General features: G+C 60.4%; 1 protein-coding gene across 2 annotated transcripts in view; it reads right to left on the reverse strand.

Moving 5' to 3' along the window:
* Positions 1-13,075, reverse strand: part of RASA3 (RAS p21 protein activator 3) — an 88,458-nt gene extending 75,383 nt beyond the window's left edge. For both annotated transcript variants that reach the window (XM_032611571.1, XM_032611569.1), the window contains exon 1: positions 12,925-13,075. In XM_032611571.1, coding sequence (XP_032467462.1) covers positions 12,925-12,979 — 55 coding nt within the window. In that variant the 5' untranslated portion in view covers positions 12,980-13,075. The remainder of the gene's footprint in view (positions 1-12,924) is intronic.
* Between the last annotated feature and the right edge of the window lie 2,146 nt (positions 13,076-15,221).

Raw genomic sequence — 15,221 nt, forward strand, 5'->3', positions numbered from 1 at the left:
AACACAGCCCCTAATTACGCTGCTACAGGTCCCTGCTCCCGCAAAGCCACACTCGAATGCGAGATTATGCTTCTTGGTTAACACTTCACCTTTAAGTCATCGGCGCTGCCCAGAGGTGCACCGACACTCCGAAGGGAACTCGGGCTCGGAAGCAGCCCGCGGCGGAGCTGGTGCCATCCCGGGGTCCCCTCGTGGGGTCGGGTAGCGCAGCTCAGACCACACGGCCAGGGAGGGTGCCGCCAGACCCCAGGGGCGGCCACACAAGCTCACGCCCTCCCAGCCCAGCCCTTCCGCGCACAGACACATCCTCCCCGGGAGTCCGCGGCCCGGTCCTGCTTCCCAGCGCTCGTGAAAGCAGCTTTGGCTCACGGACCCAACCTGGCGACTCGCGCAGGTCCAGACCCTCTGAGGCTCACTCTCCTCCAGCGTGAAGTGAGAGCTGGCGGGACGGTGACAGTTACACTCAGCCCGCTAACAGCCCTGCGAAGCAGCTATTAGTATCCTCATTTTACAGACACTAAAACTAAGGCACAGAGAGGTTAAGTGACTTGCCACAAGCTAGCTGCAGAGCGGGAGCGTCGCCAGCGGACTGGCCACAGTGCCGCTGCCCCAGGGTCCTGCCGGCCCGTCCATGCCCTAAACGTTCAGGCAGTGTGGTGGGTCCACACCGCAGGCATCTCTCCCCCAGGCAAGCATGGGGTCTAGCTGCTCCCTGCCCACACGCTCCTGAGAAGAGGCACAGAGCACAGAGGACACATGCGCGGTTCTCACCGGGGTCCGATGCCGCTCCCACAGCCCCCTCTCCCGGGCACGCCCCGTGCACAGTCAGGCACTGAGCTGCGGGGGGGGGGGGGGGGGGTCCGCCCACTAGGTCCACACTCCCCCACCCCCAGCGTGACAAACAACAAGTCCCAGAGCAGGGCCACCTGTCCCCGGGGGGCGGTTCCCTGGCTAGAACCAGGGCACTGGAGGAAAGTGGAGACGCTTTCCGCAGCGGCAGGGAGCTCAGGACGGGTCTTTTGGAGCCCGATGGGAGACTGTCCCCCCCGCAGGACGTCTGCTCTCAAGGCAGGAACTACGCTCACTGGTCACCCAGGAACAAGCGCATCTTAGAGAACCCGCGGGCTGTCCTGCTGTTTTCTGCTCTGCTTCTCGGGGGCAGAGCCCAGCAAGCTCCCCGGAGCCAGGAGACCCCGGGGCCAGGGGGACCTTGCAGAAGGGGGCCTGCTGCGCCCTCACTTCACCTGCAACTCATGTTCTCAATGGTGCTTCTCCTCTGTGCCCTGCTCTGCACCTTCTCTACAGGCACCCCACAGGTTACAAAAACCCTGAAAAGGAAGAGACAGAGGACCAAACCGTGAGCTGGGGCACAGCCCAAGAGCCTGGCCCAAGGGGGCGGCCAGGTCCCCGGAGCAGGCCCGCCCTGCCCAGGGCCCTACTTTACCTAAGGTGGTTTGCGACCCAGAAATTCAGACACACTAAAACAGACGTACAGTGTCCTGTCCGCCACCCTCCCGGCCTCTGCTTTCCAAGGAAGACGGCACGTTTCAAGGACCCCAAGACGCCTTCATAACAAGACAGACTATTGTCGTCTGCTACTAAGAGCGGGAAGCAGTGACCATCAAGGGGCCGCTGTACAGGCGTCCCCTCCCCAGAGCTGTTAACCAGGGCGCAGGTACACCTTGGGACAGACTAAGCCTTAGAGTAGAAAACGGTAAGTTACTGTTTAGTTTAGTTTTAATGATAAGAGTAAGTGCTGTCCTTGTTCAATGGGGGTCACTTTACATATTCAGAAATTAATTCTGCACATACAGTTTCTATTACTTCTAAGAATTCTCCAGGTTTGGAAAACACATTGTGTGCAGAGTGTGTGCGTGTGCAGGTATGTTTGTGCACCTGTGTGCACACATAGGTACCCGTTCCTGGGAGAACAGGAAGAGAGCAGGGAGACCCCTTCCAGTCTTCCTTAGCGCCTCCCCAAGACCTGAAAATCTCAGTTATTATTATTCCCATAAAAGCGTGACTATGTTGATGGTTTGTCTTATTTATCCTCTGATCTGTAGTCTTGGAAGGCAAGGCCAACGTTTCCCATGCATCCTGTGAAATGCCCAATTTATGGCCCCACGGGCCCATGTGCAGCATCTCCGGGTGGCATCCAACTGCCGTGGGACAACCGGGGAGGCAAAGGTCACCCCCCACCCCACCCCCGGGCCGACTTCACCTAGACGTCAGCCCATGCGATGCAGAATCGCCCCCCAGACGACGCCGGAGCACTTTTTGCAAGGAGGAGAGCTTTTGGAAACTAGCTTTTCCCAACCGGTCTTTGTGATTCGCACGTTAGGTCAGGCTCAGAGTTCCTGCCGCTGCCTCAGGGTGGCCCTTACACTGGCCTCCACGGGCCCTGATACACAAAATCAACACGTGTGTACACGCCCCCAACACGCCCCAGGTCAGATGCACAGAGCCCTCCCACACTCTTCTGAAACATTCTGTCCGAAAAGGGTGCCTCCACCGCTTTCAGGCCCCGGTGACAGTAAACCTGGACTGGCCTCCGGCACGTGAAGGGCTGAAGAGATCTGTGTACTGGGGGCCAACACCCACTGCCCCCCAGCCAGCTCCTTCCGGCCACAGAAATTCCTGCTTAAGAAAACCCAACACTCGGGGCTTCCCTGGTGGCGCAGTGGTTGAGAGTCCGCCTGCCGATGCAGGTGACACGGGTTTGTGCCCCGGTCCAGGAGGATCCCACATGCCGCGGAGCGGCTGGGCCCGTAAGCCGTGGCTGCCGAGCCTGCGCGTCCGGAGCCTGTGCTCCGCAACGGGAGAGGCCACAACAGTGAGAGGCCCGCGTACCGCAAAAAAAAAAAAAAAGAAAAAGAAAACCCAACACTCTTATATTATTCACCAAACTGGTGGGTCCTCACACAGATACTGATAGGGAAGCGGGCTGGGCTGGGGAGAGGCAGGAGGAGGTCTAGTAACAATTAGAACTACATTGCTACTAACTATAGTGAATCCTGTGTGGGCGAAAAAGAGGTGGAAGCGTCTCGTTCAGGACCCAGGCTCTGCCCTCCTGACTGGACAGCCTGCCCGTCCGGGAAGGACACCGGCAGCGAGGGAAAGGGCCTCGAAGAGAAGGCCAGAACACCCTCCGCAAAACCAATGAACAGAAAGCCAGGAGACTGAGCAACACCGTAGCGACCAGGGGTTTTCTGTCCCCGAGACCCTTCCTTCCGGTCAGGATGTGCACAGACACAGCCTCGGGTCCAAACGCTGAGAAATCCTTTCTCCAAATACGGAGGCGGAGCTGAGTGGAGCAGGAAATGATGAACAGAGAAAGGAACGCCACGGACTCCAGATGGACGGGGCCAGCTGGGGCTCAGGAAGCACAGGGTCCTCTGCCCTTCCCCTCCCAACGCCCCAGGAAGCATCGCCCAGGAGCTACAAGGTCTCCGGGAGCACGGCCAGGAGAGCCAGGGGGCCATGGGGCATCTGCAGCCCACCTGGCTCGGGCGGCTCGGGTCCCACCAGGCAGAGCGCCCATTTCCAGGGAGCTGGGCTCTCTCACCCGTACAGCCGGGCAGGAAACAAGAGCCTCACACCTCGGGGGGCGAGGAGGCCCCCCGGCAGCCCCCCACCCACTATGGCTCATGCACCCCCGTTTGCAGTACTTCCCTGTTCACCTTAATGTCCTCTCGCTCGATCCCAGCATACTCTCCCAGGCAGCCCCGCCCTGCCCGGGGTCCTCGGAGCTTCTCAAAGTCTGGGGGCTCCCACCTGAGCGCAGCCAGGAGAGAGAACGGGCCAGAAACGAATAGGAAAAGAAGCTATAGGAAAAACCCGGCTTGTGGGCCTAAAATGTGAAAGGTGTCTGATGCACGTACAAAATATTAAAGAATCAAAAAGTGCGGAAAAGACGCTGGAGTCACAGAAAGCGCAAAGGCAGGCGTCCCAGCAGCGAGGCCCCAGGGCGGGGCGGGGACCCGGTCAAGCCGCCCTCAGGGCTCTCAGACGGCAGGTGCCGCCAAACGTACACCCCCAGACCCCCGGGGTCGGGCCCACACGGGCCACGTGACTCTGCAGCCTCCGCCACGACGGCAGAAGAAAGGACAGCAAGAATGCTTGAGACACAGGAAGCTCTTCTAAACTCCGCACGCCTTGCTGCGCAGACAAGGCCGGTTCCCTGGCACCACGGGTCCCGCCAACGGGAAAGAGCCAGCAGGAGCCGCCGCGGGCCTCCCGGCCTCCCCCGCCATCACCGCGCGGTGACACGACACCACGCACCTCTGCCCCGAGACAGGCCGGGGGCGTGTGTGTGCGTGTGCACGCACACCCGTACTAGGACGTGAGGGGCCCCCGTGAGAAGGTCAGGGCGAACCACCCACCCTCAACTGAACGCTCTGCCTCGTGGGGTGCAGGCCTCTCTCAGGGGAGCCCGGGGACACCTCGCTCCTCCAGAAGGTCCTGGACACACCACACACGGGTGGGTGTGCCCTCCATGGGAACATCGCATACACGGTGTCTTCTGCCCTTGAAACTCACTCCTAGTAGATAAAAAAAGGTAGATAAAACACCCAGTCGTCAGATCCTAAGCTAAAAACTGCTTGTGGCCGTCAGCCCCAGGACGGGCCAGCAGGGCCCCCTGAGAAGGGTGAGCTCACCAAGCCGCAGCCCAGAACAATCTGGAATTCCCCAGCCCGCCCTCACCCCAAAGGCCATGGGAAAAGCAGCCCCGGCACACCAGCCCACTGCAGACCTCTGCAACAAGGCACTTGTCCAGGTCCCCTGGGGTCTGCACACCAATGGGATTTCTGGAACCAGCTCGGCTTCCAGGATCTCTGCAAACAGCTCTGTACCACCATCTGAGCCTGGCTCTGGGAAGTCCCCGGTCGGCTGGGTCCAAACAAGCAAAGGCCCAGAGGCTCCGGGCCTGGGGCTGAACCACCTCCGGCTGGAGTTTAACTGCCCCACTTCACCCCTCCCCGCTGTTGCCTGCCTGGCCCGGGGGCTTTTCCTGCGTAAGGCAACCTCTGGGCCTGGGTCCCACCCCAGCAGGAGGAAGAGATGGTCAGAAGCCAGACGGCAGCGTCAGGAAGAAACAGGGCTGCTCCCGCCCCCAGGGCAGCCTGCGGTCTGTCCACTCGGAGGCTGGCCCCCTGTGTAAAGCATGGTCTCAGGTGAAATTGCTCAGGTGTCCAGCAGCTCAAGACACTCAGCTGGGAGGTGGTCAGCAGGCCCTGAGCCCCGGGTGTCCTGGCCTCTCAGGACCACAGGTTCAGGCCCAGGTGTCACTCTCCTGAGAATCTCCCATAAATGCTCGTTCAAAGATTCTCAGGGAAGGAGAGGCCTTGGTGGAAGTGAGCTGTCAACTGAGGAAGTGACTTGATAACACACCCAAGAGGGCCGTTCCTCACTAACCACAGGAGCGCCTGGGCCTTGGTAATTTCGAGTCCATTACAGGACAACTGAGACAGTCACAACCTCTCCTGCTGTGTGACTTCGGGAAAGTGACCTGGCTTCTCTGGGCCTCGGGGGGGGGGGGTGGGGGGCAGTTAAGACACGTGCCTGCACAAGGCACGGAGTCGTTGCCAGACTCTGACAGGACCACGTTCTGCAGGGGCACCTGCTGCTCCCCGGCGTGTCCAGGGCTCCGCGGGCAACGACGGATCCGGCGTCGTGGAAACGGACAGAGTGCACAAAATCAGACCAGTCCCACAGAGCAAAAAAGGAAAACGACAACTTTTTCCTCAGAGGAAAAACCACACAAGACAAAGCCCCAGATAAGATCCAGGGGCACGCGTAGCTGCCCTCAACCACGGGGGGCCTGGCCACGGGGGCTCCTGGGAGGGCCAAGGGACATCACAGGAAGGAGAGATAGGCCCTGACTCCACACACGGGTCACACCCGACGGGACCCACTGTCGAGTCCAAATCAAAGCTCCAGAGAAAGGCAGGCTAGTTATCAGCCCCCAGTCGGTTAAATGTCCCGAAAACCCAGAAGCCCAGGCCCACTCCTGGGCTCCCGTCAGCCCTGGGGGGCGGCCGAAGGGGGAGCCGGTCCCAGGAGAGGCCGGCGACCAGGCCCTGGTCCTGGCGCTGCCGCAGGCCCCAACGGCACTGGTAGCCGCCAAGCCGAGAGCGAGGCTGTGTCCGGAGCACCAGCGGGGCGGCCTGGCTGGGGAAGCGGCCGCCGACCGAGGCTCCAGGCTCTGAGTCACCCTGAGTCCGAGAGAGACGCGGCGATTTTGCCGGCCTCTGGATTTCATCCCGTTGGCAATGGGGGCCAAGACAGAGCACTCCTTCACACTTTGAAAATTATTCAGACAACAGGAAGAGAAACTATGCGAAGAGGGAAACAGGCACTGGTCTGACTTAGGAGTGAAGGGCACAGCGTTCGGCTCAAACCCTGAGCGGGGGCGGTCCAGCCTCCCCCAGGCCTCCACGGCAGGTCTCAGGCGTAGACACGTGGCCTCACCAACAGGGCCCTCGCCCAGATGCTGACTGGCCCTGCCATGGGCTGCAGGCTTACTTGAAAATGCAAACGAGCGAGGCCAAATCTCAGGACAGGCCGGGCTGGCCCGGGATCTGCGTGCAGAAACACAACCCGTGTTTGCAGACACTCGGAGGACTAGGGTCACGACCTGTGGTCCCACGGTCCACTCGTTGATCCCTCACTTCCGGCAAAGAAGCTTCCGATAACGAGCAGCTCTGAGTCTGACCCAAGAGCCGTCGTGCGGAAACGACACGTGGGTCCCGGCCCACGGCGAGAGCTGGGACGCGCGGTCGGGGACACTCGTCCGCTTATCTCTAAGGAGGGTCACGAAACGTGCATTTACACCGCAACTCAAATGTGTTCACTGTTAATTTTGGAAGTTGCCTCACACTTAAAGAGAAGCACAGGGTCATTTGTGTGGATGGTGGGACTTTAAATCCCCTCTCATCCGGGTCAGCGTTTCCTGAACACAGGGCTGCAGCCCACGCCGCCCGCGTGTCTGGGTGTGTTCGAGGTCCCCTCCCGGGCTAGCCCTCAGCCCGCTACTCACTCGCTCCTGGACCTGACGGCAGCCCCGCACTTCTGCACTGAGTGAGCCTTGTGTGTGTCTAGGAGATTATTTTATCTTTCTGGGCCTCGGTGTCCCCTACAGAACTTGTTCATTCCATTTTTTAAGTGGTTGTGACTTCTAAACTCTCTACTGACCTATCTTATACATACTAGTAATATTCTTGCTTTTTCAAACAGACCTTTTATTCCCTCTTCCTACTAAACCATTTCCACACTCCCCAGCCCCGGGGTCCAGGTGACAGACGTGTGTGGGTCTCGTCCCCACACCTGCGCACCCGTAGCTGTTGCCTTGCGCTTCTCCGGGACCTTTGGAGACACGCTCCACATGCTGCTTTCCTTCCAGTCACACCCCACGGGCTTCCTGCATGTCACGTGGCCGGGCCGGGCTCCAACTTATTTCTCTGAAAGCTGCACAGTATTCCAGGCTGTGGAAGCTCCATAATGTAACTGCCCCTTCATCTGGCATTTATCAATACTCTGTCTCCCCATTTTGCTATCTGAACGTCCCACCGACCGGGCACAGTTGGAACACAGACCCCCATGCTGACACTGGGTGCAGGGGGACAGACAACCGGCGAGCCCTCCCCACTGCTGCCTCACCAACTTCTCCTGGCTTGCTGAGCTGGATCTCTAACCCGTTACAAGATTAAGAGAACAAGTAGCTTCAAACTGTACCAGCAGTAACACCTTGCCATCAGGACCGGGGCAATGCAAGTGCCTGTGTTCACACAAGCTCGCTGAGCTGCACAGAAAGGGCCTTACTCTCCCCTATTGCAGAGGAAGAAACTGAAGCAGAGTGGGCTCAGATGAACCTGAAGTTGCAGAGTTAGCGAGAAAGGTGGCCGGGACTCAGTCTCAGGTCCCAGCCTCCCCTCCTGAGCCGCCTGGGCCCAGCATGGACCCTCCTCGCTCGGAAGCAGCTGGGGCACCTGCAGCCTCCACCTTCCAGTGTGACTTGCAAACCTCACTTCTCGGGCTTAGCTGCTCCCACTGTGGTTGTTTCTAAAGCGTGATGCTCCGATGTCCTGATTTCCCAAATACTCTCCGGAAGGTGTGAGTGTTGACACACACAAGTGCCTCGTTAGCTTCAGAGAAACAAATCCAGACGTTTTCTGCCAAATGGTGTTTTGCAGCCCCATGACCCGTCCACGGGGCCCCACCACCTGCAGACCCTTTTCCCTGCGTGCCCGGGGCTCCGTGGGCTGCAGGTGGCCCCGCTCGAGGGGTCGCCTCTGGATCTCGTGCCCAGTTCAATCGCAACTTCACGAGTTCTGTCCCCTCCAGCTTCCGGCCAGCACCTGCACTAGGGGCCGTGTGCGCACGCCCCGGTCCTCCCACAGGCGCCAGTGGCCCGGGCCCTCCCCTCAGAGGCACCGGTGGCCCCTCCTGTCCATGCGCGTTACCGGGCAGGAGGCAGCACGCGAGGCGAGCTCCCGCCCCCGCAGGCCAAGACCCTGGGCAGGTGACTCCACGCGGGCTTGTGAGAGCTTAGGTGCAATGAGAGAAGGCGCACGCCAGACCCTTAAGTCTGCACCCTCCCCACCTCACACGTCAGCACACACCACTGCCCGGAGGAGCCCAGATCCGCGGGCTGCGGCCAGGTGGCTGACCTCGCGGCCCCGTGGGTGGCGCCAGTCTGCACACCGGTCCTCAGGGGCCAAAAATAGCCCCCGAGCTGCGCTCCCAGGTTAATAGAGTATCCAGGCTAATTTTAGCATCAGAGAGCTCCGGAGAACACGCAGCCCCTGATGCCAAGAACCGTGCGTGGCCGGCGCAGCTCCCCGCTCCCCGACTCACGCGCAGCCTTGTGCAGACGTCGGCCATCGTGTGCACAGAACGTGTCCTCTAACGGAGCCTGTGACGCCCGGCCGCTGACAACCACTGCCACTTATAAGCTGGACCGCCCCGCCTGAGCCTTACAGACCCCGGAACTGGCGCGCCACTGCTTCCCACATTGGACATTGGGTTAAAAAAATCACACTCTCGGCAGCGTGGCCCTAGAACCCTGAGCTCCCAGCCCCTGTGGTCTGGGGCTTCTTCTCGAGGCCACCCAGGGGCCCTCCCTGCTCCCCGCTTCCCCGACCTGAGGGGCCTCCTGCTTCTGTCGGGGGGTGACGTTTGGGGGGCAGACGGGCCGACAGCCAGCTGCTGCGTGGCCACGTCTGGCTGAATGGGGGCACGTCGCTTCCCCGGTGCTCGCGCTGCGCCCAGACCGCCCTGGCCCTTCTTGGTGACGGGTTCTAATCTGAATGAGAAGGGACAGGAGTGGGTGCTCTGAGCCCGGGGAGAGCAGGGGGGCCGCTGCTCTGGGTCCAAGAAGGAAGTCTGCCCTGTGGCCTCGCCACGCATCCCCAAGCTGCCCTCGAACCTGACAACGACGAGACCCACTCACAGCCCAAGAGGGCTTTTCTCACCCTCAAGGGCAAGGCCAGGATTTTCTCTTTTTTTAGCTTGAGAGAAATACCTTTGTACATTGCTCTTAATTGGACATGTTTATCAAGACGACACGTTTAAAAACAGGGAGTAACTCTCATGGAAAAGGGAAATATCACCGGAAAGTAAAGCTACGTTGCAAGGCCTAAGGAGTGCTGAGTCCAAAACGACCCTGCTGGGCAGAGGTGCTCTGGCCGGGAGTCTTCAGCCGTCGCCGCCTACAAATCTTCACGTTGCTTCCCTTCCAGGGCTGAAGGCCTGACTCATGGAAAGCCAGAGCAGCACACTTCCTCAAGCAGCCTCACAGGAAGTGTGTTCGGTCTTACGTGACACGAGATACTGCTGTTACCAAAGATAGACCGCGGGTAAGATTTTCAAGTGTGCAGCAGAACGGCCCAAAATAACTGCGAGATTTAAGTGGGGAAAGACACAAGCTCTTCAGGACGAGGACTTGAAATGGTTACAATAAACATACCCCACGTTTACTTGCGAAAGGTGGAAGGAAGAAGGAGAAGAGGGAGAAAAGGAAGAGATTCTTCTCATTTTCCCCAGCGTTAGCCTCTCGGTGACCACGTACTACCACCGCACGTTCCAGACTTTCTAAGGACTTAACGGCCAAGGCCCCCCCACTAAAAACTCTCCAGCCCCCCAAAATGTTCCGCCTTTCCCCTCAGCAACAGGAATGGTGACACTGCTGAGGGTATAACTGGAGGGAGAATTTCTCTCTGTCTCTTTCTGGGATGAGGGGCTCCCACCGGATGCTGCAGACAATGACTGCTGGCATTTCGCAAATGGAAAAAACGAGGCCATGAAAGGGGGGCGGGGGAGGGGGGCGCCTGCCCTGGGTCTTCCAGCCGGCAGGCCGGCAGGCCACCAGCAGACACGGGCACGCTGCCAGCCGCCCGGAGACAGGGCTCAGCGTGAATGGCCAGCCAGCCAGGGTCTCCCGGAACGAGGAGGCGAGCAGGCCTGTGATTCCTGCACAGCCGCCCCTCCTCCAGGTCATCTCTGGTGTCCTTCCTCGTCATTGTACCTTCACGGCTGGGGCACTCAGGCAAGTCAGCAGAGGACTAAGGAGAGAAGCGGAGAGCTCGGGGCACCACCCACCAGGCCCTGTCTACTCACAGCGGAACAAGATGAAGCCCCAGGCCAGTCCCCACAGCTCGCCTCTGGGGCCGGCCCCGGCTCTAAGTCGGCAGCACAGCCCAGGACACCTCTTTGCTCCAATGCCTGTGCTGTGCGGAGGCCCTTGCTCCCTGCAAGCCCCAGCAACCAGGGTGGGACACAGATGTCTCCCTCCTGCGGCCCCGAGCTGCAGGTGAAGACCCTTGGAGAGGGGAGAAGACAGGGGCATCTGAGAGCTGGAGCCGCGTCCAGGGAGGTGGACCACGGCGCACAGACGTTTCTGCACATCCGCTCTGCCACAGCCCCCAGACGTGGGGGCGGGGCTCCAAAGGTTCCGATAATACCCCGTGCCCACATGGAGTTAGACCAGCAGATGTTCAGTCGCTGCACTAATCCTCAGCTGAGCTGGGCATTTCTCTCACTTGTTTAAACTGAAGCACAAAAGAGGGAAAGCCTAACCGAGCAGCATCTTCAAAGCCCTTCCTTCCACACGAGGCCCCTGTGTGTGAGGTCCAGAACCTCCCATGAGGGCGCCCTGCCAGGCCAGCAGATCCCCTCGGTGCCATTCTCGAAAGTCAATCCGCTCTGCTTAACAGACCACCGTTCCAGAACCCTCCTGAGGCGAGTCCAGGCTGGCCGTGCGGGGCCTGAGCCCCGAAGTCCCCAGACCCCTTCCTGCCTGCTGCACGCAGAAGCCTGGCCCAGGCCTCACAGCCGTGCCCCACCCCTTCCTGTACCCTGATTAAGGAAGCACCTCAAGGCCTCTGGGTTGGCAGCCCCCTCATGCGCACTGGACCCTGGCACTGAGAGGCACTTTCCCTGCCCACTTCAGGTGGAGTGCCATGTTGAACCTCTCAGCAGAAAGCGACAGCAGATTTCAACCAAGTAAACAAGAGAAACCCTCTCCAGGCAAGCTCCTCGAGGCTGAAGTGCGACCACATCCTATCTGCAGCGCTTCTGAGCCAAACATCAACAGCGTCTCAGCGATGATCCACAAACCAAAATAAAGCAGACAGGAAACAACACGCTGATTTGGGGTAGCTGGAATTCCTAAGCAGCATCGAATGTCACCAGCAACTGACGCTCCAGCAGTCACTGGGCGCCTGGCTTGGTTCCCGGAGCCCCTTTTTCACATGGGAATGTGGAGGACCCAGGCATTCAGTGGGCAAGAAGGGCCCCGAGGACGGGCAACACACCAGGGTCTCAGCAGCCCTCTCCAAGGGGAGCTGTCCTCTCAGCCGGCACATTTATGGCATTAATGTGCAGCAGTCACTCCAGGAACCGATCTTGTTTTGGGGGGAAGAAACTTGCACGTCACCCTCCCAAGTTAAAACCGAACTGGGAAAAAGCAAGTCTCTCCAGATAAACCCAGGAAGTCCTGATACAGCCTTCCAGCCCACTCCAGAATCTGCACTTCCCTCCCCCAGCTCTTGGGTCCAGTGAGAAAGGCAGACTGCTCTGGGGACACGACCTGAATGGCAGGCCCTGGTGGCCAAAAGCTCCCGCAGCCAGTTCTCAATGGAAGGGGGAGGGGTGGCTCTTGTGGCGACCTGCCCGGAGGGAGCCCTGGGCCAGAGCGTTCCAGAGTCACAGGCAGACACACACACACACAAACACGCGAGAACACACACATGCCCACACATCCACCTACACAGTCGCGTGCACACCCAGGCTCCATTCAGCCGCCCGCTCGGCCCCTCGCCCCTGGGGGAATGTGAAAGAGCTTCCACGTCCCCAGCGAAGGAAGGGTCTGGGTATCGCACTCAGCGAGGCTCGGAACCCCGGGGTTGGTGTTTTTGGCACCTGAAATGCACTCATCCGGAGAGCACCCGCGCGCGCGCTCATGCACACGCAGATACACACTCCCAGCGGGGACCCGACCCAAGACCGGCACCGCACCTCCCTCTGCTGCAGGCGACCCCACCTCCGGGGACCTGGGGCCGCTAGTGGCGTGAAGGCAGCGCAGGGAGCTGCGTCCCCCGGAGCCGCCAGCCCGGCTCGGCCCAGTCCGTCCTTGGGGGAGGTGGGGAGAGGGCAGCGGCCGGGCATCTCCTGGAGATGGGGAGGGAGCCGCGGCCCATCATCTCCCTGTGATGGGGAGGGGGCCGAGGCCCGCGGCCTCCGGGGTGGTGGGGAGGGGCCGCGGCTGGGGATCTCCAGGGGGTGGGGAGGGGCCGCAACCGGGGAGCACACATGGCCAGAAGGCGTCAGGGCCTTGGCCCCAAGGGAAGGGGTCGGGGGCCTGGGGGCGCCCGCCGCGAGCCCCCTCGAAGACCCCGCCGCCCCCGCCAGCTCCCGGGAGCTCACCGATCTTGATCTTCACGCTCTGGAAAACCCGGAGCCCCTCTTCCTCCACCGCCATGCTGGGTCTGCCCGGAATTCGCGCGCCGAACCCCGCGGAGTAGCAGAGCCCGAGCAGCGGCGCAGTCCCGGAGCTCTGCGCCCTACCCCGTGCCCGCGCGTCCGCTGCACCTCCACCTCCGGCTCCGCCCACACGCCCGCTCATTGGCCGAGGGCGCGGGTGGGGGCGGGGAGGCTCCGCCCACGGCCCTGCCCAATTCCCGATTGTCCAAGGCCCGCAGAGGGGCGGGAGCGGCACGGTTCCGCCAACAGCGCGTCCCCAACTGCCCATTGGCTGAGGGCTAGGAGGCGGGAGCAAGACGGCTCCGCCCACATCCCAAGGCCCGCAGCGGGGCGGGGCTGGCCTCCGAGGAGGCATCGAAGGGACCCGGAGGGGGCGTCTCGCCCCACGGGGAGGATCCGGCCGGGAGTGCCGGTGTACCTAGTCGGGCGGCGGGGGCGACCGGGCGAGATTTGCTGCGGGGGGCGACCGGGCTAGGGTTGGTGGTGGTGGGGACCAGGCGGGGGCGGTGGAACCTGGCCGGGAGGCTTGGGAGGGGGGGCACATGCACAGGGTTTTAAGAAACTCAGACCTACAGGTATCAAAGGAAAAGAATTCCCTGGCCCAGCTCAGCCCCCTCAGAGTAGGGGCTGCCGGCCACCTGGGGTCAGGGGTAGTGCGGAGTCCGGGTGAGATCCTGATCAGGCTCCAAAGCTGCCCAGTCCCTCCCGCTGCCCTCCTGCCCCTCTGCTGTCCCCAGGCTTCCCTCGGGCCACCCTGGCTCCTAGCTTCTCACACAGGCCAAGTGCACTCTTGTCTGCCCTTGCTGACCCGCAGGCCACCAACCTCAGCTCATTTGCTGTGTCTCCTGATTTCCTGTCCACTTCCTACTCCTCTGGCTTCATAGCGCCAGCACCACACACTCTCTCTCTCTCTCTCTCTCACACACACACACACACACACACACCATGTGTAGACCAGACTACAAGCTTAATAAAGAGAAAGGCCTGTTCTTTTCATTGCTTTACCTCACTTCCTAAAAATAAATGCTTAGGTACATGTTAAAAAAGATTAATGACCCTTCTTCACCCAGACTACCTGCGCCTCCTTCCAGGTCCTCAGTCCTCTGCTTGAGTTTATCTTCTCAAGACCTTCATAGGAGGTGTTTACTCAGGTTTAACACGGAGCGTAGGAAAGCAGCCAGTTGGAGCTGCTGTCTCCAAGCCTGGACCTCAGGCGGCTTCTGTAGCGAGTGCCGTCATCCCTCTGGATGACCAAGGCTTTGCCTCCATCAACGTAACTGAAAAGCAGCCCCAGCTCCCGAGCTTCTCAGAGGATCGGCCGGAGCCCCGGTAGCAGCAGCCTTGTCAAGCTGCTTCTCCGTCCAGCCCACCTTCCCTCACACCCTCACAGGACTTCCCTTCTGAGAACACTGCCAATAAAGGCCCGCACACAGACGTCTCTTCGGAGTCTGTTTCCAGAGGAACCCGGCGTAAGATGGTTGGGGCCAGGAGTGTTCTAGGGGCAGCCTCTGTGATGGGGTTTGAGAGCAGGACACCCGCTGGTGGACGCAGCAGTGCTGAGCGTGGGGGGCACACAGTGGGGTGCAGAGTCTCAGGCATGGGGAGGCTGGGAAGCAGGAATCACCTCAACTTTGGAATCAGGTGGTTCTTGCTGAGGGCAAGGCAGTGAAAAGATCACCCATTTAAAGAAAAGTGTGACAAAAAGGTTTTCTTGCTACCATATAAAGACAGCCTCATCTCCTACCCCAGAGAACAAAAACAGGTGCAGATCAGAGTGAGAACTTAGTCATGAAGGTAGTGGTGCTCCAGGGCTGCCTGCAGGCTCAACCCAAGGAAGGTTGCTGTAACCCTGCAGTTGGGGGAGCATCACCTGAATTAATGCACTCAGAACCTTGACTCCCGGCTTTCCGTAAACATTCTGGACCGGAAGAGGTGTCCCCCTTCCCCTGTGCTTGGAGACGATTGCGGGACGGTACCAGCACTGTGTCCGGCTCCACTCCCAGCCAGGGAAGCACTGGGTCTGCAAACAGACCCGGGAGGAATGCCGGTGGGGGTGGGTGAGCAAAGGCAGAAGCAGAGCCAGAGAATGCTGGACCCAGGAGAGGCAGCACGCAGCGGGGACCAGGTTAGAGTTCACTGGTACGGCATCATTCAACCACGATGCAGGATGTGGCACACTGGCCAGGACCCCAGGCCCCTAGTATGGCCTTTGAAAGCTTGTAAAAAGCATCATCCCACAC

The sequence above is a fragment of the Phocoena sinus genome, chromosome 18 (genome assembly GCF_008692025.1).
Source record: "Phocoena sinus isolate mPhoSin1 chromosome 18, mPhoSin1.pri, whole genome shotgun sequence".
In the NCBI taxonomy this organism is placed as follows: Eukaryota; Metazoa; Chordata; class Mammalia; order Artiodactyla; family Phocoenidae; genus Phocoena; species Phocoena sinus.